General features: G+C 40.2%; 1 protein-coding gene across 26 annotated transcripts in view; it reads left to right on the top strand.

Annotated features, from left to right (window-relative positions):
- SEL1L2 (SEL1L2 adaptor subunit of SYVN1 ubiquitin ligase) overlaps positions 1 to 23,034 on the top strand; it is a 149,088-nt gene that overhangs the window by 100,400 nt on the left and 25,654 nt on the right. For 21 of the 26 annotated variants that reach the window (XM_035302847.3, XM_035302853.3, XM_035302852.3 and 18 more), the window contains 7 exons: positions 9,139 to 9,192; positions 9,661 to 9,720; positions 9,812 to 9,893; positions 11,587 to 11,741; positions 13,096 to 13,152; positions 19,064 to 19,132; positions 20,817 to 20,894. In XM_035302847.3, coding sequence (XP_035158738.1) covers positions 9,139 to 9,192; positions 9,661 to 9,720; positions 9,812 to 9,893; positions 11,587 to 11,741; positions 13,096 to 13,152; positions 19,064 to 19,132; positions 20,817 to 20,894 — 555 coding nt within the window. The remainder of the gene's footprint in view (positions 1 to 9,138; positions 9,193 to 9,660; positions 9,721 to 9,811; positions 9,894 to 11,586; positions 11,742 to 13,095; positions 13,153 to 19,063; positions 19,133 to 20,816; positions 20,895 to 23,034) is intronic. The other 5 variants (XM_035302856.3, XM_035302841.3, XM_035302842.3 and 2 more) reach the window with 4 other exon arrangements.

Genomic DNA, 23,034 nt, shown 5'->3' with positions numbered 1-23,034 from the left:
GGTGTGAGCCTCTGTGGATGGCCAAAATATCTTACAACAATCTATTTTAAACTGTTAATGACTTAATGTCAATCACACACAAAAGCTCGTCATTTATATCTCCCCACCACTGTATGTTATCAATGTCACAAATTACATCTTTTTATATTTTATATACATTAATGTAGTTTTATAGTTATTTTTATGCTTTTATCTTTTAAATTATATACAGAATTGATTTATGCACATTACAATACTGCATGATTCTGTATTTGTCTACATATTTACCTTTTCATAGAGCTCTATATTTTCATATGGTTTTGTGTTGCCTTCTAGAGTTTTGTGTTGAGTTCTAGAGTTCTTTCTTTTCAACTTAATACACTTCCTTTAGCAATTCCTTCAAAGGTCTAGTAGTGATAAACTCCCTTAGCTTTTATTTTTCTGGGAAGGGCTTTATTTTTTCTTCATTTTTGAAGGACATTTTTACTAAGTATAGTGTTATTGGTGGACAGCTTTTTCTTTCAGCATTTTGAATATATTATCCCATCCTCTTCTGGTCTGTAATGTTTCTGCTGAGAAATCTGATAATGTTACAGCTTTTCTCTTGCTGTTTTTCAACATTCTTTGCCACTGAGTTTTGACAACTTGATTGTAATGTGTCTTGGTTTGGGGCTCTTTGGGTTCATCTCACTTGGAATCCTTTGAGCTTCTTGAATTTAGATGCCTATTTCCTTCCTCAGATTTGTGAGTTTTCAATCATGTTATTGTCAAATAACCTCTCTGTCCTTTTCTTTCTCTTCTCCTTCTGAGACTCTCATAATGTGTATATTGCTCCACTTGATGGTATCCCATAAGTCCCTTAGGCTTTCTTTACTTTTCTTCATTCCTTTTTCTTTTTTGTTCCTCTAACTCAATAATTTCAAATGAACTATGTTCAAGTTTGCTGATTCTTCAGTTTCATCATCAATTATTGAATTCTTTTAGTGCATTTCTAAAATTCAGATATTGTATTCTTCAGTTTCAGAATTTGTTTTTTTAAAATAGTTTCTCTTTGTTGATATTTTCATTGTGCTCATGCATCATTTTTCAGATTTTGTTTTCTGTGTTCTTGTGGAGCATTGGGCTTCTTCAAGATGATTATTCTAAATTATTTGTTAGGTAATTCATTGGTTCGTGTTTCTTTAAGGTTGATTTCAGGAGTCTTTGTTCCTTTCGTATAACCATCTTTTCCTATTCCCTTGTGTGCCTTGTTGTTGTTCTTGTTGTTGTTATTTTGCTATGATTTGGGCACTTGTAAAAACAGCTATGACTCCCAGTCTTTATAGACAAGCTTCATATGTGAAAGGCCTTTACCAATCAACACAGTTAAAAATTCTGAAGGCTTCTCAAACCTTTTCTGGGGATTTATCTTCTCTGGACTTGTGCATGTAATTTCCCAATTAGAGTAGTTTGCCAGTTTTGTTTTGTTTTGTTTTGTTTTGTTTCTTCAGGCGTTTATAATCTCTTACTCTCTCCGATGTCTATCTGTGGTACTGCAGGTTCTCTGGTACTGCAGTAAGCAGTACTTGAGCTTTTTTCTCAGTATCATCCCCCAGGGTTGGAAAATATACTGGTTCTGTCAGCACTGTGAGTTAAGTGAGGAAAAAATAACAGTCACTGGAACAGCCCCCTGAAAAGTCAAGTGTTTCTTATTTTCTTTCCCTCCCAAGGTAGAAACTGTCAGTTGGGCTTTTTATCCTGAAAGCACCAAGCTGTGCTGGCTTGAGGGAGGAGGGACCAATGGATGAAATTAAATGACTTTTCATGGACTATTCTCGGCTTTGAGCTTGCCTGCTGTCCTATGACTTCTGACTGGTTTCTGGAGTTCTCAAAAAGCCTTTTTTGATTATATGTAATTAAATCATTGTCCCTGTGAGGGAACACAGTCTGAGGCTTCCTATTCCACCATCTTGCTCTGTGCTCAGTCTTTCAATTTTTATTCAGTGTATTTGTTATTGTTTGAATATATTACACCCATCACATTAAAAGTAATATGAAGAAAAGTGTCCAAATCAAAAATTTTTTTTTGTTTATTGGATTCTAGGTTTTGGGGTACATGAGCGGAGCATGCAAGACAGTTGCGTAGGTACACACATAGCAGTGTGCTTTGCTTTCCTTCTCCCCTTCACCCACATTTGGCATTTCTCCCCAGGCTATCCCTCCCCACCCCCCCCATTAGCCCTCCCCTTTTCCCCCCAATAGAACCCAGTGTTTAGTACTCCCCTTTCTGTGTCCATGTGTTCTCATTTTTCATCACCCGCGTATAAGTGAGAATATGCGGTGTTTCATTTTCTGTTCTTGTGTCAGTTTGCTGAGGATGATGTTCTCCAGATTCATCCATGTCCCTACAAACGACACAAACTCATCATTTCTGATTGCTGCATAATATTCCATGGTGTATATGTGCCACATTTTTCCAATCCAATCTATTATCAATGGGCATTTGGGTTGATTCCAGGTCTTTGCTATTGTAAACAGTGCTGCAATGAACATTCGTGTGCATGTGTCCTTATAGTAAGTAGAACGATTTATAGTCTTTTGGATATATACCCAGTAATGGGATTGCTGGGTCAAATGGAATTTCTATTTCTAAGGCCTTGAGGAATCGCCACACTGTCTTCCAAAATAGTTGAACTAATTTACACTCCCACCAACAGTGTAAAAGTGTTCCTTTTTCTCCACATCCTCTCCAGCATCTGTTGTCTCCAGATTTTTTAATGATCACCATTCTAACTGGCGTGAGATGGTATCTCAATGTGGTTTTGATTTGCATCTCTCTGATGACCAGTGACGATGAGCATTTTTTCATATGATTGTTGGCCTCATATATGTCTTCTTTCGTAAAGTGTCTGTTCATATCCTTTGCCCACTTTTGAATGGGCTTGTTTGTTTTTTTCCTGTAAATCTGTTTGAGTTCTTTGTAAATTCTGGATATCAGCCCTTTGTCAGATGGGTAAACTGCAAAATTTTTTTCCCATTCTGTTGGTTGCCGATCCACTCTAGTGACTGTTTCTTTTGCCGTGCAGAAGCTGTGGAGTTTCATTAGGTCCCATTTGTCTATTTTGGCTTTTGTTGCCAATGCTTTTGGTGTTTTGTTCATGAAGTCCTTGCCTACTCCTATGTCCTGGATAGTTTTGCCTAGATTTCCTTCTAGGGTTTTTATCGTGCCAGGTCTTATGTTTAAGTCTTTAATTCATCTGGAGTTAATTTTAGTGTAAGGTGTCAGGAAGGGGTCCAGTTTCTGTTTTCTGCACATGGCTAGCCAGTTTTCCCAACACCATTTGTTAAACAGGGAATCCTTTCCCCATTGCTTGTTTTTGTCAGGTTTATCAAAGATTGTATAGTTGTAGATATGTTGTGTTGCCTCCGGTGCCTCTGTTTTGTTCCATTGGTCTATATCTCTGTTTTGGTACCAGTACCATGCTGTTTTGATTACTGTAGCCTTGTAATATAGTTTGAAATCCGGTAGTGTGATGCCCCCCGCTGTGTTCTTTTTGCTTAGAATTGACTTGGCTATGCGGGCTCTCTTTTGGTTCCATATGAAGTTCATGGTGGTTTTTTCCAGTTCTGTGAAGAAAGTCAATGGTAGCTTGATGGGGATAGCGTTGATTCTGGAAATTATTTTGGGCAGTATAGCCATTTTCACGATATTAATTCTTCCTAACCATGAACATGGAATGTTTCTCCATCTGTTTGTGTCCTCTCTGATTTCATTGAGCAGTGGTTTGTAGCTCTCCTTGAAGAGGTCCCTTACGTTCCTTGTGAGTTGTATTCCAAGGTATTTTATTCTTTTTGTAGCAATTGTGAATGGCAGTTCTCCATCTGTTTGTGTCCTCTCTGATTTCGTTGAGCAGTGGTTTGTAGCTCTCCTTGAAGAGGTCCCTTACGTTCCTTGTGAGTTGTATTCCAAGGTATTTTATTCTTTTTGTAGCAATTGTGAATGGCAGTTCGTTCTTGATTTGGCTTTCTTTAAGTCTGTTATTGGTGTAGACGAATGCTTTTGGTTTTTGCACATTGATTTTGTATCCTGAGACTTTGCTGAAGTTGCTTATCAGTTTCAGGAGTTTTTGGGCTGAGGCGATGGGGTCTTCTAGGTATACTATCATGTCGTCTGCAAATAGAGACAATTTGGCTTCCACCTTTCCTATTTGAATACCCTTTATTTCTTTTTCTTGCCTGATTGCTCTGGCTAGAACTTCCAGTACTATATTGAATAGGAGTGGTGAAAGAGGGCATCCTTGTCTAGTGCCAGATTTCAAAGGGAATGCTTCCAGTTTTTGCCCACTCAGTATGATATTGGCTGTTGGTTTGTCATAAATAGCTTTTATTACTTTGAGATATGTTCCATCGATACCGAGTTTATTGAGGGTTTTTAGCATAAAGAGCTGTTGAATTTTGTCAAATGCCTTCTCTGCGTCAATTGAGATAATCATGTGGTTTTTGTTTTTGGTTCTGTTTATGTGGTGAATTACGTTGATAGACTTGCGTATGTTGAACCAGCCTTGCATCCCTGGGATGAATCCTACTTGATCATGATGGATAAGTTTTTTGATTTGCTGTTGCAATCGGCTTGCCAATATTTCATTGAAGATCTTTGCATCTATGTTCATCATGGATATTGGCCTGAAGTTTTCTTTTCTCGTTGGGTCTCTGCCGGGTTTTGGTATCAGAATGATGTTGGTCTCATAAAATGATTTGGGAAGGCTTCCCTCTTTTTGGATTGTTTGAAATAGTTTTAGAAGGAATGGTACCAGCTCCTCTTTGTGTGTCTGGTAGAATTCGGCTGTGAATCCGTCTGGACCTGGGCTTTTTTTGAGTGGTAGGCTCTTAATTGCTGCCTCGACTTCTGACCTTGTTATTGGTCTATTCATAGTTTCAGCTTCCTCCAGTTTAGGCTTGGGAGGACACAGGAGTCCAGGAATTTATCCATTTCTTCCAGGTTTACTAGTTTATGTGCATAGAGTTGTTTGTAATATTCTCTGATGATGGTTTGAATTTCTGTGGAATCTGTGGTGATTTCACCTTTATCATTTTTTATTGCATCTATTTGTTTGTTCTCTCTTTTCTTTTCTATCAATCTGGCTAGTGGTCTGTCTATTTTGTTGATCTTTTCAAAAAACCAGCTCTTGGATTTATTGACTTTTTGAAGGGTTTTTCGTGTCTCAATCTCCTTCAGTTCAGCTCTGATCTTAGTTATTTCTTGTCTTCTGCTAGGTTTTGAGTTTTTTTGATCTTGCTCCTCTAGCTCTTTCAATTTTGACGATAGGGTGTCAATTTTGGATCTCTCCATTCTCCTCATATGGGCACTTATTGCTATATACTTTCCTCTAGAGACTGCTTTAAATGTGTCCCAGAGGTTCTGGCGTGTTGTGTCTTCGTTCTCATTGGTTTCGAAGAACTTCTTTATTTCTGTCTTCATTTCATTGTTTACCCAGTCAACATTCAAGAGCCAGTGGTTCAGTTTCCATGAAGCTGTGCGGTTCTGGGTTGGTTTCTGTATTCTGAGTTCTAACTTGATTGCACTATGGTCTGAGAGGCTGTTTGTTATGATTTCAGTTGTTTTGCATTTGTTGAGCAGTGCTTTACTTCCAATTATGTGGTCAATTTTAGAGTAGGTGTGACGTGGTGCTGAGAAGAATGTGTATTCTGTGGATTTGGGGTGGAGAGTTCTGTAAATGTCTATCAGGTTTGCTTGCTCCAGGTCTGAGTTCAAACCCTGGATATCCTTGTTGATTTTCTGTCTGGTTGATCTGTCTAATATTGACAGTGGAGTGTTAAAGTTTCCCACTTTGTGTGGGAGTCTAAGTCTCTTTGTAAGTCATTAAGAACTTGTCTTATGTATCTGGGTGCTCCTGCATTGGGTCCATATATGTTCAGGATCGTTAGCTCTTCTTGTTGTATCGATCCTTTTACCATTATGTAATGGCCTTCTTTGTCTCTTTTGATCTTTGTTGCTTTAAAGTCTATTTTATCAGAGATGAGAATTGCAACTCCTGCCTTTTTTTGCTCTCCATTTGCTTGCTAAATCTTCCTCCATCCCTTTATTTTGAGCCTTTGTGTATCCTTGCATGTGAGATGGGTTTCCTGGATACAGCACACTGATGGGTTTTGGATTTTTATCCAATTTGCCAGTCTGTGTCTTTTGATTGGTGCATTTAGTCCATTTACATTTAGGGTTAATATTGTTATGTGTGAATTTGATACTGCCATTTTGATGCTAAGTGGCTGTTTTGCATGTTAGTTGTTGTAGATTCTTCATTATGTTGATGCTCTTTAGCATTTAGTGTGATTTTGGAATGGCTGGTACTGGTTGTTCCTTTCTATGTGTAGTGCCTCTTTTAGGAGCTCTTGTAAAGCAGGCCTGGTGGTGACAAAATCTCTGAGTACTTGCTTGTTCGCAAAGGATTTTATTTTTCCTTCACTTCTGAAGCTCAGTTTGGCTGGATATGAAATTCTGGGTTGAAAGTTCTTTTCTTTAAGAATGTTGAATATTGGTCCCCACTCTCTTCTGGCTTGTAGTGTTTCTGCCGAGAGATCTGCTGTGAGTCTGATGGGCTTCCCTTTGTGGATGACCCGACCTTTCTCTCTGGCTGCTCTTAGTATTTTCTCCTTTATTTCAACCTTGTTGAATCTGACGATTATGTGCCTTGGGGTTGCTCTTCTTGCGGAATATCTTTGTGGTGTTCTCTGTATTTCCTGCATTTGAGTGTTGGCCTGTCTTGCTAGGTGGGGGAAATTTTCCTGGATGATGTCCTGAAGAGTATTTTCCAGCTTGGATTCATTGTCTTCGTCCCCTTCTGGGACACCTATCAAATGTAGGTAAGGTCTTTTCACATAGTCCCACATTTCTTGGAGACTTTGTTCATTCCTTTTTGTGCTTTTTTCTTTAATCTTGGTTTCTTGTTTTACTTCATTGAGTTGGTCTTCGACTTCAGATATTCTTTCTTCTGCTTGGTCAGTTCTGCTATTGAAACTTGTGCATGCTTCGCGAAGTTCTCGTATTGTGTTTTTCAGCTCCTTTAATTCATTCATATTCCTCTCTAAGTTATCCATTTTTGTTATCATTTCCTCATATCTTTTTTCAAGTTCCTTAGTTTCTTTGCATTGATTTAATACATGTTCTTTTAGCTCACAAAAGTTTCTCATTATCCACCTTCTGAAGTCTAATTCCGTCATTTCATCACAGTCATTCTCCGTCCAGCTTTGTTCCCTTGCTGGTGAGGAGTTTGGGTCCTTTCTAGGAGGCGAGGTGTTCTGGTTTCGGGTGTTTTCCTCCTTTTTGCGCTGGTTTCTTCCCATCTTTGTGGATTTATCCACTTGTCATTTGCGTAGTTGCTGACTTTTCGATTGGGTCTCTGAGTGGACACCCAGATTGTTGATGATGAAGTATTTTTGTTACTTTGTTTTCCTTCTACCAGTCTAGCCCCTCTGCTGTACGACTGCTGATGTCCACTCCATGCCCTGCTTGTCTGGGGTGCACCTCTAGCAGCTGTGGCACAGTGAGGGATGCTACCAGTTTCTTTTTCTGCTATCTTTGTCCCAGGATGATGCCTGCCAAATGTCAGTCTTTTGGATATAGAGGGGTCAGGGAGCTGCTTGAGGAGACAGTCTGTACTTTATAGGAGCTCAATTGCTGAGCTGTGAGCTCTGTTGTTCATTCAGGGCTGTTAGGCTGCTATGTTTGATTCTGCTGCAACAGAGCTCATTAAAAAAAACCCTTTTTTTCTCAAATGCTCTGTGTTGGGGGGTTCGGGCTTAATTTTTGGTCGTCTGTTGAGGTTTCCTGCCCAGCTAGGAGGCAGACTAGCCACTGTTTGCCTGCCGAGCCTCCGCCCTGCTGTTGTGTGGTTTGCCCTGTTGCTGCAGGATCTGCTGTTCTGCTGTGGTTTCCGCCACACCCTGCGGTGGAGTCTCTCTGTTGTAGCGGGTTGCCTCGTCAATGGCAGGATGCGTCAGCAGTGGGCGTGTATCTCAGTAGGGATGGGTTGCCTCGACAACGGCTGGCTGCGTCAGCAGTGGGCGTGTATCTCAGTTGGGGCGGGTTGCCTCGGTAATGGTGGACGCCCCTCCCCCACAGAGCATCTTGGACCGTCTGGACAGGGATCGTTTGAAATTGTGGTTTTGTTTGTCCCACTGGGCTATCCCAAACGCTCTGTCCCTGCAATCCCCTGGGCTAGCCCACTGTCCAAGTCTCGTTCAGTCTCAAGTCCAGCCCTCTCAAGTCTCAGGTTGCCGGTTCAACAGGGCACCCGGTCAAGCACGCCCTGTGGGGAGCGCTGGGTAGGGCCGGCCGCCGCCACCCCGGCTGCCTGGCGTCTCGCGTCTCCTTTATACTTGGGAATTTCCCCGTTCTGTGGGCAACAAAGATCAGTCTGGAAATGCAGCTCCAACTCACCTCTCCGCGGATTTAAGGAGAGCTCCAATCCTGGGTTGTTCTCACAGCGCCATCTTGAGTCCTCCCCCCAAAATGTTTTAACTATTGAAGGAAAACTATTTCATTACCAAGAAAGGAAAGTATATAAGGGCCTATAGTTTTTATTACTGTAATTTATACTAAAATACAGTAAGAATTGGCCTACGTTTACATATATTGCACAAACCTCCCACTATTGTGAGCTTTCCCAAATTCCTGCCACCTTAATAAAAGTGCAAAAAGGTGCTTTGTTATGGTATAAAAAATAAAATAACAATGGTTGGGTGCAGTGACTCATGCCTTTAATCCCAGCACTTTGGGAGACTGAGGCAGGTGGATCACCTGAGGTCAGCCTGGCCTCAGGTCTGAGACCAGACTGGTCAACATGGGAAACCCCATCTCTACTAAAAATACAAAAATTAGCTGGGTGTGGTGGTGGGTGCCTGTAATCCCAGCTACTTGGTGGGCTAAGGCAGGAGAATCCGTTGAACCAGAAGGTGGAGGTTACAGTGAGCCGAGACCACGCCATTGCACTGCAGCCTGTGTGACAAGATCGAAACTCTGTCTCAAAAAAAAGAAAGAAAAAAAGAAATTAACAATGCAACTTATTATGGAGCAGACATTTAAGATATCTCTTATCCATATAGATAAGAATAATTGTGAAATAAATTGATTTGTTAACTTTTATTTTTTCTTTTGTGCTTTAGGCATTAGGATTTTTATCTTCTTATGGAATAGGAATGGAATATGATCAAGCCAAGGTAAAGGTTATTCTGTTTTATTCTGGAGCAAAACTGATTTCTTTAAAAGGGACATTGAATAGAATCTACTCATTAAGTAAAGGAGCTCACTCTACTGTAGTGGTTGAAAGCACCGGATTAATCGTCAAAGAAATTTAGTGTTCTTATGCCATAAGTTTCTTAAAGTCTCATAAGTCAGCTTCTTCGCTGAAGATAGATAATATCTACTTCATAGGGAAATTATGATGATTAAATGAAATATCTTATACAATTCACTTATCACAGACTTGAGAGATGAGTAAACCCCCAATAAATGGCAGCCATCTTTATAGAGGAGAGTGAAGTTTAAAATTTATTTTGAAGTAACTCAATGGGTCATTGTGGGGCTAAGAATAAAAAAGGTATAGTTGGTTTAAGTTTCAAATTTAGATGGCCAACCTAGTTAGATTTTGTTGTTGTTGTTGTTTTGTTTGTTTATTTTTACTTTAGGCACTAATATATTACACCTTTGGAAGTGCTGGAGGAAGCATGATGTCCCAGATGATTTTGGTTTGTAAACAAAATATTCTTGAGACCAAATTTGTGTGCCATAAATACAGCATTGTCTTGAATATTAAGAATGCATCTGCCTGTATTTTAGGGGTACAGATATTTGTCAGGAATCAATGTTCTACAAAATTGTGAAGTTGCCCTAAGTCATTACAAGAAAGTGGCAGATTATAGTAAGTAATCCATATAGTTTATTTTAAAATAAAGTTGCCAAGCAATTAGAGAAATAAATCAATAACTGTTCAATTGATATAAACTTATGAAAATATAAAAATGTATGTTTTAAACATGTTATAATACAATTCTTTTAATGCAATACAGAGTTTCTGTTTCCTGTTACTTTCCAAATAGTTTTAAAAAATTATACTCATTTTTGGCCAGGCAAAGTGGCTCACACCTGTAATTCCAACACTTTGGGAGGCCAAGGCAGGTGGATCACAAGGTTAATAGATCGAGACCATCCTGGCTAACACCGTGAAACCTTGTCTCTACTAAAATACAAAAATTAGCTGGGTGTGGTAACGTGTGCCTGTAGTCCCAGCTACTTAGGAGGCTGAGACAGGAGAATCACTTGAACTGGAGAGGCAGAGGTTGTAGTAAGCCAAGATCATGCCACTGCACTCCAGCCTGGAGATAGACGAGACTCCATCTCAAAAAAAAAAAAAAGATTATACTCATTTTTATATTTTTGTTAATATGTGTCCCCAAACGATTCTGTTTTACTTGCACTTGTGGTGTTATTTCCTTTACTAAGAATTTGAATGTAACACCAATAAATATTAAGCAGTTTCCCTAAATGCAGCATTTAGAATATGGGATGACTGGCTAAAAGTTCCTAAAGGAATGAATGTAAGGTACATACATTGGAGGTATCTGTCACCACATATGAGAACAATTCAAGCAACCATTGGTTTAAATGTAATTCGAATAACATCTAAATACACATCTTTGGTACTATTAGGATCTGAGAAAAGAAAGGAGGAGGAAAAAAACTAGTTTTGAATTTAAGATGCTGTATATAACAAGATCATTTTCATGTGCTTAATAAAATTGGAATTATTATGTGTATTTCAAACTGTACACTTTGTTAGATGTATTCAAGCATATTTATCTTTATATTTATTTTCAGACTATCCATAGGGAATAATTAAAGAGCAGTGATTATTCCTATATTATACGCTTAGTCCCAGAAAAAAAGTGATGGATGGAGTGAGTTGTCGGCTCCTAAAATATCCCCTTTCCTTGAGTCTTTTTGGTCAAGATCTTCAGTAGAGTCTGATACAAGTTGATACAATGCTTGTGTCAGTTGCGAAGAAAAACTAGATTTCTTGCACTTTTCTCAGAACCCAATAAACAAAAATCTCCAAATTTCTTTTTTTTTTTTGCTTTTTTTTTTTTTTTTTTTTTTTTTTTTTTTTTGTGGCAGAGTATCCCTCTGTCATCCAGCCTGGAGCACAGTAGCTCGATTTTGGCTCTCTGAAGCCTCCACCCCCTCGGTTCAAGCAATTCTCATGTCTCAGCTTCCCAGGTATCTGGGATTATGGGAGTGCACCACCATACCCTGCTATTTTTGTATTTTTAGTAGAGACAGGATTTCGCCATGTTGTTGGCCAGGCTGATCTTGAATTTCTAATCTCAGGCAATCTGGCCACCTCAGCCTCCCAAAGTGCTGGAATTACAGTCATGAGCAACCATGCCTGGCCAAAAATCTGCAAATTTTTATTTTTCATGGATCTTCTGTCTCTATTACTTGAACAGATTTATGTAAAATTTAAGATAATAAGCTAACAGTGTTTTCTCTAAACTGACTGTTATCTCTTGCAGCCTCTGTTTTCTAGCTATTCTCTGGCTTGTTTTCATTCACAGTTGCTGACACATTGGAAAAAAGTGAAGGTGTTCCAGTGGAAAAAGTGAGACTAACAGAAAGAGCTGAAAATCTGAGTTCTAACAGTGAGATTTTGGATTGGGACAGATACCAATACTATAAATTTTTGGCAGAAAGAGGAGATGTTCAGATACAAGTAATGTATACAGATGAGATTGCATTTTTAGAATATGAAAATTACAAGGGGCTTAATTCTTTGTGAGTCCTGGAGGGATGAACAATGCCCCATCCTTAATAAGAAAGGGGAGACACACACCCTCCTCTCACCTACTCCTGTGTTGTTCCCTGCTCCTTGCAGTTCCTGTAGCCCACTGGAGAACTAGTTGCCATAATAACAGCATTTTTGTTTTGCATTTCTTATTTAAAAACTAATTTTTTAAAGAATTAGATTTTTTTCTTTTTCTGGAGAAGGGGTCTCACTCTGTCACCCAGGGAGTGCAGTGGCATGGTCTCCGCTCACTGCAACCTCTGCCTCCCAGGTTCAAGTGATTCTCCTGCTTCAGCTTCCTGAGTAGCTGGGATTATAGGTGTCCACCACCACACCTGGCTAATTTTTTTGTATTTTTAGTAGAGATACAGTTTCAATATGTTTAGCCAGTCTCGATCTCCTGACCTTGTAGGCCGCCTGCCTCTACCTCCCCAACTGCTGGGATTACAGGCATGAGCCACCGCACCCAGCCTTTTATTTTTTTTTGTAAGACATGATGGGCTGGTCTGAAGGTAGTGAGTTATCTCAATTGATTGTTCGCAGTCAGTTACAGGTCGAACTCCTTGTTCTACTCTTTCCCTTCTTCTCACTACTGCACTTGACTAGTCTTAAAAAAAAAGACATGATGGCTCTCTGTCACCCAGGCAAGAGTGCAATGGTGCAATCTCAGCTCACTGCAACCCCTGCCTCCTGGGCTCAGTCATCCTCCCACCTCGTCCTCTTAAATAGTTGGGACTACAGGAGTGTGCCACCACCTTTGGCTAATTTTTGCATTTTTTGCAGAGATGGGGTTTCACCATGTTGCCCAGGCAGGTCTTGAACTCCTGGCCTCAAGTAATCAACCCACCTTGGCCTCCCAAAATGCTGGGATTACAGGGGGATTACAGGCATGAGCCATCATGCCCAACAGACCTAGATCTTAATTATAGAAAAAAAGCACCATCTAATGTTGGTTTTAATATGCATAAACTACAACAATCCAGAAGGATTTGGAAAGGCAACAATATTTTCATGATCTTTGAGAGCCAAGAGTTAAGGCCCCTAGGTTTATGTGCCTGAGTGTTTCTGTACCCCAGCAGGCCAGCTTCCAGCCACTAAGAAAGCCATATATCTAGCAGCAACCAATTACCCAATAAATGATATAGTCTGGAATGTTTCCCTCATTTTTTTCAGGGCATTGCAAATGCATCCAACAATCAACATACTACAATAAAATCACCACATGAATGTTTTATTTAAAGTAATACTGTGCTAAAATCATTTCCAAACTCATTGTTCCTAGGTCTCTCTTGGACAATTACATCTAACTGGGAGAAAAGGTCTAGATCAGGATGACTACGTAAGTCAATCTCAAGATTCAGTCACATGGGGTGGGGAGGGTAGTGGTGAGGTAGGCTAGCAGGGAAATGAAAGTAGGGAGAGGGAGAGGTGGAAGAGTGCTCAGAAAGCCCACTGCTGCTTTCTTGGTCAACTATGCTACCCAGCTTCTAAGGAAGAACTAAGTTCTCCAGAGGGAGCACTTGCCCACTTGCCTTCAAGAATAAAAAGGAAAGGAACTTGTGAGGAGCAATCAAGGCAGGGGTGTATCCATGTTCCAACAGAACTTAGTCTCTGCCCACCCACATGCACTTTGGCCTGGGATTAGGAAGAGAATATCCCCATCTGCCGGCCTGCACCCAAGGCCAGCTGCAGAGTTCACCTGGGGGTCACTGCTAAGGAGCCTGAGAAGCAACTTCATTACCATTTGGCTAGATCGGAGGACAGACTGGTTATAATATAATCTAAAATATATTAAACATCCTTATACATTTGCAAAGCTCCTTTCAATCATTTTGCTTAACTTACCTTATCTCAGTGAGATTAAAAGATTAATTAACCATTCAAATTTATAGCAGAGAAAAAAGCAAATGAACTTGACCTACACAGGCTCCTCCTCTGTATGACTCCGAGGTCATGGGATGAGTTCTTGCTTAGATTCTGATAGTCGTTTCAAGGCCCTACGTCACCACAGACCTGGGAAGTAACCGGATTTTTTAAAGATGATTTTGCAGCTCTTTTCATTTATAGGAGCCACATGCTCTTTGTCTCAAAGGAAATAGCCTATTTCTACATATTCCCAATGGCTAAGCGGTAGAAATGACTACTTCATAAGGCTATTGCCTAAAAAAGTGACCTGTTATTACTTGGCATTTCATTTTGTGTTGTTATTTTATGAGTGTGTCTTTGGTACTATAATTTGTATTTTATATGTGGTCCAGTAAACATCAGGTAAATGTCGAAGTAATTTCATAAAATGTGATAAAATAGGAATTTAAATAAGCATATGCACCCCAAGACAGCTCAGTTGAAGATCTGTAGATTTTTTTACCTTAATCGTAACCAAAGTTTTAACTTCTTAGATGGGAATATCTAGATTCTTAATATTACTCTGTCAGATTTCAGCCTGAAATCTCAGTTAATCAGAGAATGTATAACTAGGAAGAATTCTTCGTTTTCCATAAACGTGAAATTTGGATGTGAGGGCACCCTAGCTTCAGCTGTAGAGAAGACACACCGATCTTTGTACACTGCAGTAAAACCCCACAAAGTTGGTACTTCAGTCAGCTCCAGCCACCGTGATCACCAGATGGCAGTTGCAGCTGCCTCCAGGTGAGGATGAAGTGCTATCCGGGGGCTGGTAATGCAGAATCCCAGAGCTGTTGTGTAGCAGCCAGACAGCTTAGCGTCACCTAGCCAGGACCTCTTGTGGGCTCATTCATGAGGTTTGATTACATCTGCTTTACAAATGAGAAGCAGAGGCTGGAGAGATAAAGTAAATTGCTTCAAGGCTCACAGCTGGGAAGTAAGATTGTTTAAGAAGCAGAAATTGAACTCAGGCCTTCAAAAACCAAAACCTGAGTTCTTTCCATTAAACTTTATTTGACTCAGAAAAAAACAAAACCAGCTTTGATAATCTGTTCCCTCATTTATAAAGCAAGAAGAAGGAATGACATGACGTTCAGTTTCCTTTAACTCTTTCTGATAGTGGGTTGGGCCTCCTGCTTCCACATATCCCAAGAAGATGAGTTTAATTCCAGAACCATCCTTGTGGTTTGGTTACTCTATGTGGGTAAGAACAGCCTGGTCCTTTCTTCTTTCCTCAGTTTAATGAACCTGAACTTGAATGGAGGGTTGAAATCTCAAACCTTCAAACAAATTGATTTATCTATCAGTTATCTTTGCCTGCATTTTAAAAAGCAGTCCCAAACATAGGTGGTTTTCAATAAAAACTATTTGTTTAATTCATGATTTTGGCAGGTCAGCAGTTTTGGTTAGGCTCAGCTGAGCAATTCTGATCTGGGCCAGGCTCAGCTAATCTTAGCTGGGCTTGCTCATGCATCTGCAATTAGCTAGAACATTAGCTAGAACTGGCTGGTTTGTTATGGCTTCATCTGTGACTGCTAGAATGACTGGAGCCCCTCTGCATTGGTCTCATGCTCCAGCCAACTGGCCCAGGCTTTCCACATGGCAGTCAAAGGTTCTAAGGACACCAGAGCAGAAGTCTCTTGAGGCCCGAGCTCAGACTGACAAATCACTTCTGCCACATTCTTTTGGCCAAAGCAAATCACAAGGCCAGAAAGACTGGAGGGGTAGGGAAATGGGCAATACATAAAGGAGAGGGAAGATACAAAGATAAATCCAGTTTCCAAAAGGCTATTACTGCAGCTCTTTTCATGCCTCACTTCTCATCTTTCCAAGTTTCACCTCCTCAGAGAGAATAATGTTTTCTTTTCTTTTATTTTTTAATTGACTCATAATAATTGTACATATTTATGGGCTACAATGTGATGTTTTGATTATTGCATAACGCATACCTTATGTAATAGATACAATTTATACAAATGTGATGTATACATTATGCAGTGATCAAGCCAGGATAATTTGCAAATCCATCACCACAAACACTTGTCATTTCTTTGTGCTGAGTACATTCAAAACCCCCTCTTCTAGTTATTTTGAAATATACAATACCTTATTTTTAACTGTAGTCCTCAGCCTGAAGACCACCACTTGAGCCAGTATGCTAATATCTCAGTCCACCGAAGAAAATGATTAGTATAAGGCTCTTTTTATATATGATGCTCCAGTCCACTGCACAGAAAATTACATTTCGAAATACCTGGAAATAACTAGCTTGCCTTTCTTCAAACCCCCGCCTCCACTTCACTGTTTGGTTGAGCTAATCTCTCTCATGCGTTGTCATCACAGAACACATTTTTACCCTCCCCGACCAAATTCTTAATTATTGAAACATATTGTATATGCAATTCTTGATTACATTGTCTTGCATTTTTTATACATAGATTTTAATATTATTTGCATTTCTAAATATATGCAGGCTCAGAATAAATTGGATTAGAAAAGCGGGATGTTTGGTTGCATATTATTAAAGTGGATAAAGCATAATTAAATTAAACCCAGCAGAGGAATAATATCAAATTTGTAAGGGCAACTGATTTGTCTATCCTGCCACCCATTTAAAAATTTAAAAAAAAAAAAAAAGAGCTAATACCATCTCTTCTCAGGATAATCTACAGCGCCAGAGATGGAAGAAGTATTCGTAAGTGTTTTTAGAACAATACATTTTCTTGGCATTTTATTCTAGGGGAAATGTTACAAACTGATTAAACTACAGATTTTCTAAGAGCCAATGAAAAATCATGTTCATTTTTTCAAAAGAGTTTTCAGTTCAAATAATATAGCTTCACTTACTTAGCATAATACCTGGCACATACTATATTTTATACCAAGATATCACCAATTGTAAGACACGCAAGTATTTTATGTTCTACTGAGGAAGAAAAATAACCTACCTATATAAATTATAATATGCCATTGACAGTAAGAAGTGTCCTGATTAAAATGAGGTGGGAGAAAATGTAAGTCTTAGAATCAGTGAAATATGATGATGGGTACTCAGTTAATATTTGAAGGATGGATGGATGGATGGATGGATGCTTTGAGAGAAGAACTTAACTCTTTGAGAGAAGAACTCAGGTTGGCTGGTGTATATCCATCAAGGTAGCTTGCTGGGTGATACTTTCGTGTGGCATTTAATAAAGGTTTATATAATTGAAGCAACAGTATTAAGGACACGTAAATTTAAAAAGAAAAATAAGGGAATGAAATGCTAAGTAAGTCATGACAGCAGAGCCATGTATGAGACAAAGTCTCACTTCCTTTAGGTCTTTATGTGATCATTATATTGAAGGGTGGGGAAAACCCTAGGATTTGTATTTGCTTCTGGGGAACAAGTTACTTTCTTTTAAAATTTCACGGATTTCCCAGATGAAACTTTCTTCAGAAGTCTCTATTGTAAGATATTTGAGAGCCAAATTACTAAACTGATCTTTGAAAATGATTTTACAGTATTATAATACTAGAGCTGGAAGAGTCACACATGTTAAAGTCCAGCTGCCTTGTTTTAGAGATGGATAAACATTCATTCATTTATTTATTTCTGAAACATTTCCTGGTGCCCATACTATGCTAGTAAAGAGGACTCAACATAGGAAGAGATAAAATAAGTAGATAATGAAATCAACAGAGGGATACTGCAATGGGGACAGAATGAGATGCCTCGAGAGCACAGAGAAGGAGAATCTGAATGAGGAAACCAAGCCCAGGAGATAATGTGATTTGTGTAATTTACGCAGTTACCTGGGGACATATTTTGGTCATGGCTCAGTAGAGATATTCATGAGATACACTTTTATTTTTGATGTTAGTGTTCTCTCATTTAGTAACTTGTAACAATTCCTGTAACTTTCTCCTCTCCAGCTGCCTCTTTATCTTCAGGATTCCCTAACAGTCATAGATCTTCAGTGGCTTCTGTTTTCTAACAAATAAAATAAAAATCCCTATGGCAGGGCACGGTGGCTCACACCTGTAATCCCAGCACTTTGGGAGGACAATTTGGATGGATCACCTGAGGCCAGGAGTTCAAGACCAGCCTGGCAAACATGGCAAACCCCATCTCTACTAAAAATACAAAAATTAGCCAGATGTGGTGGTTGAACACCTGTAATCTCAGCTATTCGGGAAGCTGAGGCAGGAGAATCTCTTGAACCCAGAAGGCGGAGGTTGCAGTGAGCTGAGATCACACCACTGCACTCCAGCCTGGGTGCACAGTGACAGAGCAAGACTCTGTCACAAAATAATTTTTTTTTTAATTGAAAAAAATAAAATCCTTAGCCTGGTATTCAAGACTGTTTATAGTAATGGCCCCATCTTATTTTTGCAAGTCTTAGCTTTCGGATGTTCTATTTTAGCCACGCTGAAGTAACCACCATTTTCTGAACACACCCGGGCCACTCCCATCTCCATTCCTTTGCTCAGGTTCTTCCCCTAGCCTCTGTGCTGGTGATTTGTCACCATCTTTCATGAGGCCTTGATCATTTTAGCCCTCCTCTGTATGCCGTGGAGACAGAGTGGCGAGCTGTTTATTGATCTCCAGTACTAACTGCACAAATCTAACATGTTGGTAATAAGATCAGATATTAATAATAATCTCCTGATGGTGCTATTGTGAAGACTGGGTAAGAAAAAGTTTGTAAAAGACTTATTGGCCGGGTATGATGGTTCATGCCTATAATCCTAGCACTTTGGGAGGCTGAGTGGGCGGATCACGAGGTAAAAAGATTGAGACCATCCTGACCAACATGGCGAAACCCTATCTCTACTAAAAAAATACAAAAATTGAATTAGAAGGAATTGTCTTAAAGCCCACTTCTGCATAAAGACCTAATCTCAGGAGCTGGCCAAGTGTGTCTGGTCTTACTCTGCCTATAAACATTAGGATACTGTGTATCCAATTCTGCCAACCATATTTTGCCAACCATAGTAAAACCTCTTACTAAGCCTACTTTTCAAAATAATGGACTGTTTACCTTCATAGCTGGGATTCATCTCTCCCTACAAAGCTGCATTCCCATTGTGGCTTTCCAAATGTAAGAAGCAAATCCTTAAGTTATACAATTATATGTAAGAAAGATATGTAGAGGCTCTCCCACTCCTTAGGTTGTGGTTGAAAAAGCACTTGGTTGGAATAATGCCTTGAACAAAGTGGGAATTTCACGGATTTTTTCTAGCTCAGTGGCAAGAACCATAGATATTTTTTGAATGCACATTGAATGAAATAAAGTTTGGTTCAAAAAGCTGTTTTGAAGAATTTATTTGTAAATAGCAATAACACTGTCTTTTCTCTCCAGAAAGCATTATACTACTTCTTAAAGGCAGCGAAGGCTGGGAGTGCAAATGCCATGGCATTTATAGGAAAGGTACATGCTTTATCTTGATTCATATTTTTCATTTCTTAAAAACCTAAGAAATTAAACTGGGTATAGCAGAGTACACCTGTTGTCCCAGCTACTTGGGAGGTTGAGGTGCGAAGATCACTTGAGCACAGGCGACCAGCCTGGGCAACATGGCAAGATCCTCATCTCAAAATAATTAAAATTAAATTTAATAATTAAAAATCTGCTAGGTGTGGTGGCTCGCACTTGTAATCTCAGCACTTTGGGAGGCTGACGTGGGTGGATCACGAGGTCAAGAATTCAAGACCTGCCTGACCAAGGTGGTGAAACCTTATCTCTACTAAAGATACAAAAAGTAGCTGGGTGTGGTGGCATTGCCTGTAATCCCAGCTACTTGGAAGGCTGAGGCAGGAGAATTGCTTGAACCTGGGAGGTGGAAGGTTGCAGTGAGCCAAGATTGCACCACTGCACTCCAGCCTGGGCAACAGAGCAAGACTCCATCTCAAAAAAAAAAAAATTAAAAACCTAACGAATTAATGATACCAGCTCATTGAACCCATTGTAGTGGGACAGGGCAGCAGGCCTCTTTCATGGAAGCAGCTGAGTGGGACATTTGGCTGCAACCCAAGGGTGGTATTCTTGGGGTGACAGTTTGGGATAAAGCCCCATATAACAGCAGCCTTTATCTGGGGCACCAAAAACAGCCTTGATGCACCTGGGCTAGCACAGTGGCTCATGCCTGTCATCCCAGCACTTTGGGAAGCTGAAGCAGGTGGATCACTTGAGGTCAGCAGTTTGAGACCAGCCTGGCCAACATGGTGAAACTTTGTCTCTACTAAAAATACAAAAAGTAGCTGGGCATGGTGGCAGGCACCCCTTATACCAGCTATTCAGGAGGCTGAAGTAGGAGAATCACTTGAACCTGGGAGTTGGAGGTTACAGTGAGCCAGTTCAGCACCATTGTACTCCAGCCTGGACAACAGAGGGAGACTTCGTCTCCAAAAATAAAAAATAAAATAAAAAAGTGCATCTGGCCCAGGGCTCCTCCTCTGAGTGTAGCTATGAGCCTGTGACCACCCCGCTCCCCAATATGGAGAGGAGATCCAGGTTGGGTGAGAGCTGGAGATGGGTACAGGTCTCAGCCCAGTCAGGCTCTTCTCTTTTCTGTTGCTGGAGTAGTAGAAAAGAATCAGCTCCAGGCTGACTAGAGCTGTCCTTATGCCACCTCTGATGGAAGGCCGCCTGTGGCTGCAGAGCAGCCTGTAGGAGGGTTCCTCTGGAAAGTCACGTTCTTCTCTCTCCTTCAAAGACTATTCTCTCCCCTGTGTGCCACACTTGGCTCCCAGTGGCCGATTTGCATTAGTAAACATAGGGATGAATGTCCTGCTTCCTAGTGCAACATACAGTAAATTTAGATGGAAAAAAAAAAAAAAAGAAAGCAAGAAACATGAGAAAACACAGAGTCCATTTCTTTGCCCTCAGGCAAGGTCACTCCAGAAGTCTGTAATAAATGGTACTCTTACTTTTTCTTGTTGTTTTAAATTGAGGTAAAATGTAAATAACACAAAATTGACCACTCTAAGGTATACAATTCAGTGGCATTGACTCAAGATGTTGTACAACTGTTACCTCTATTTCATTTTAAAATATTTGCCTTACCCTCAAATTATTTTATTTTTTTCTATTCTCTTTTCATTTTTCTTCCTAGATGTATTTAGAGGGGAATGCTGCCGCACCGCAAAATAACGCTACTGCCTTCAAGTACTTCTCCGTGGCAGCCAGTAAGGTACGTCCTCAACGCACTGCTGTAAACACATACACATAGATTGCTTTCATTACATGCACACTGGTACCAAAGAGTTGACTTCAAAGTCCCAAGCCCAGATTATGAGCCTGTAAGCAGTTGTGTGCCCTGGAGAAGTATAATATTGGTGATCAGAGTATACAATGGGAGAAAGGGAAGATACAACTTGTCTTCTTGGAAAATGAAAAATGGTAGTAGCTTGTGCTGCCCTAGCAGAGGCCAGCAGGAGACCAGACAGAAGTTCAGCTTTCCCCTCCCTTATGCAGTAAATGAGGCCATCCAGCTTAGGAACAGGAAACAAAAGAGATGAGGACAGAGGAAGGGAAAACCCAGTCAATAACTGCAGGAAGTTCAAGACAAAGACATCTTAGGAATGTCCAGTTTTCTCCAGTCGCATCTCATACAAAGGCCAGAGCTTGTCAGGGAGGAGGCCAGGGCAAGGTATCTGAGAATAGGGTTCTGGAGACAGAATCCCTGGCTTGAATGCCAGCCCTGAAACTGACTAGATGTGCGAACATGGGCAAGTTACTTAACCTCTCTGTACCTCAATTTCTCCATCTGTAAAATGGGAATATAAGAATATTTGCCTGGCAGGTATAGTTGCTCATGCCTATAATCCCAACACTTTCGGAGGCTGAAACAGGCAGATTACTTGAGCTCAGGAGTTTGAGACCAGCCTGGGCAACATGGTGAAACTCCATCTCTACAGAAAACACAAAAATTAGCTAGGGTGTGCTTGCACACACCTGTAGTTCCTCCAGCTGCTCAGGAGGTTGAAGTGGGATAATCCCTTGAGCCCAGCAGGTTGAGGCTGAAGTGAGCCAAGATTTCACCACTGCACTCCAGCCTGAGCGAAAGAGTGAGACCTTGTCTCATAAAAAATATATATCAAAATGTGTATATATATATATATTTGTCTGATATAGCTGTTGTAGAGATTTAAGGAGTTAATATACATGTGCCTTATATTGTGAAGTACTTAAAGCAGTGCCTGGCACATAATAAGTTTGCTATTATCTTTTGTAGTTTGGGGCCAGTAAGGTAGAGTGAACTTTGAAGCACATCCCAGACAGAATGGATTAGCTATATGAGGGACTATAGAAATGATATAATTAATATGCCTCCTGCATCCAAGTCTTTACCTCTGTTCCTGGGCTCCATGAGGCTGGTATCTGTCAGATAAGACTTAGTAGACTCCTCTGAATCCCTTTCACCCATAAAGAATGCCCTCATTCCAACACCCAGGCCTGCTGTTGGCGAATGGCCTTGGTAAACTCTATCCCTACCCAGTAGGAAGCATTTTGTTGTCTTATAATTGCATACTGGAACACTGGCAGTAAAGATATGCTCAAATCAGGAATCGTTTCAACTCTTCTCAGTTTTTAAAAACCCACACAGTGCTTGAGGAGCCTATTTATAAGTGACTAGCACCTCGGAGCTGCTGCTATTGTGGTGTAAATTACTGAGAAGGCTAGTACTCGGCTCCTCTCCCTTGTAATTTATATGAAATTGTTGCTCAGCAAGGCAGTTATCTGGAGTACCATAAGATTAGGATGACAAGGAAGAGCGGACTGAAAAGGAGTAACAAGGAAAATCTCTTACAATCTGGCAAATAACACTGATTTGTCAGCCCAAAAGAAGAACGCCATGGAGATGGGAGTATAAATTAACTCAGCTCCCAAGCTATTCAGGGTTGTGGAACCAGCAGTGATCTGTGTCTCTGGTGCTCTTAACTTGAGCTCCTTTCCTTTACAAAGGAAATCTGAACTTACAATTAAAGTAATTTTTTCTAAATGGCATTAGGTGGAAATGACCATATACTTCTTGATCAGCGCCTGGACAATTTATTAGATTTCTCACTCTTACTACTTTTTAAAAACTGCTTTATAAATTTATTTTTAAATGACATCAATACCATGACACAGAACTACAGATTTTACAACCTCTTTTGTCTTATTTACTTAGAAACGAGAACAGTGACTGTATCTGACATTGTGCCCATGCTGGACCACATTCCTCCAGTTCTCTCTTGTGCCCCCGAACACATCAGGCCCTTCCCCATCTTCATACTTTTGTCATCTGCCCTCCCTCCCTCCACAGAGCTACCCTTGCCCTTGCTGGC

The sequence above is a fragment of the Callithrix jacchus genome, chromosome 5 (genome assembly GCF_049354715.1).
Source record: "Callithrix jacchus isolate 240 chromosome 5, calJac240_pri, whole genome shotgun sequence".
NCBI lineage: Eukaryota > Metazoa > Chordata > Mammalia > Primates > Cebidae > Callithrix > Callithrix jacchus.
This window is presented reverse-complemented; position numbering and strand designations above follow the sequence as displayed.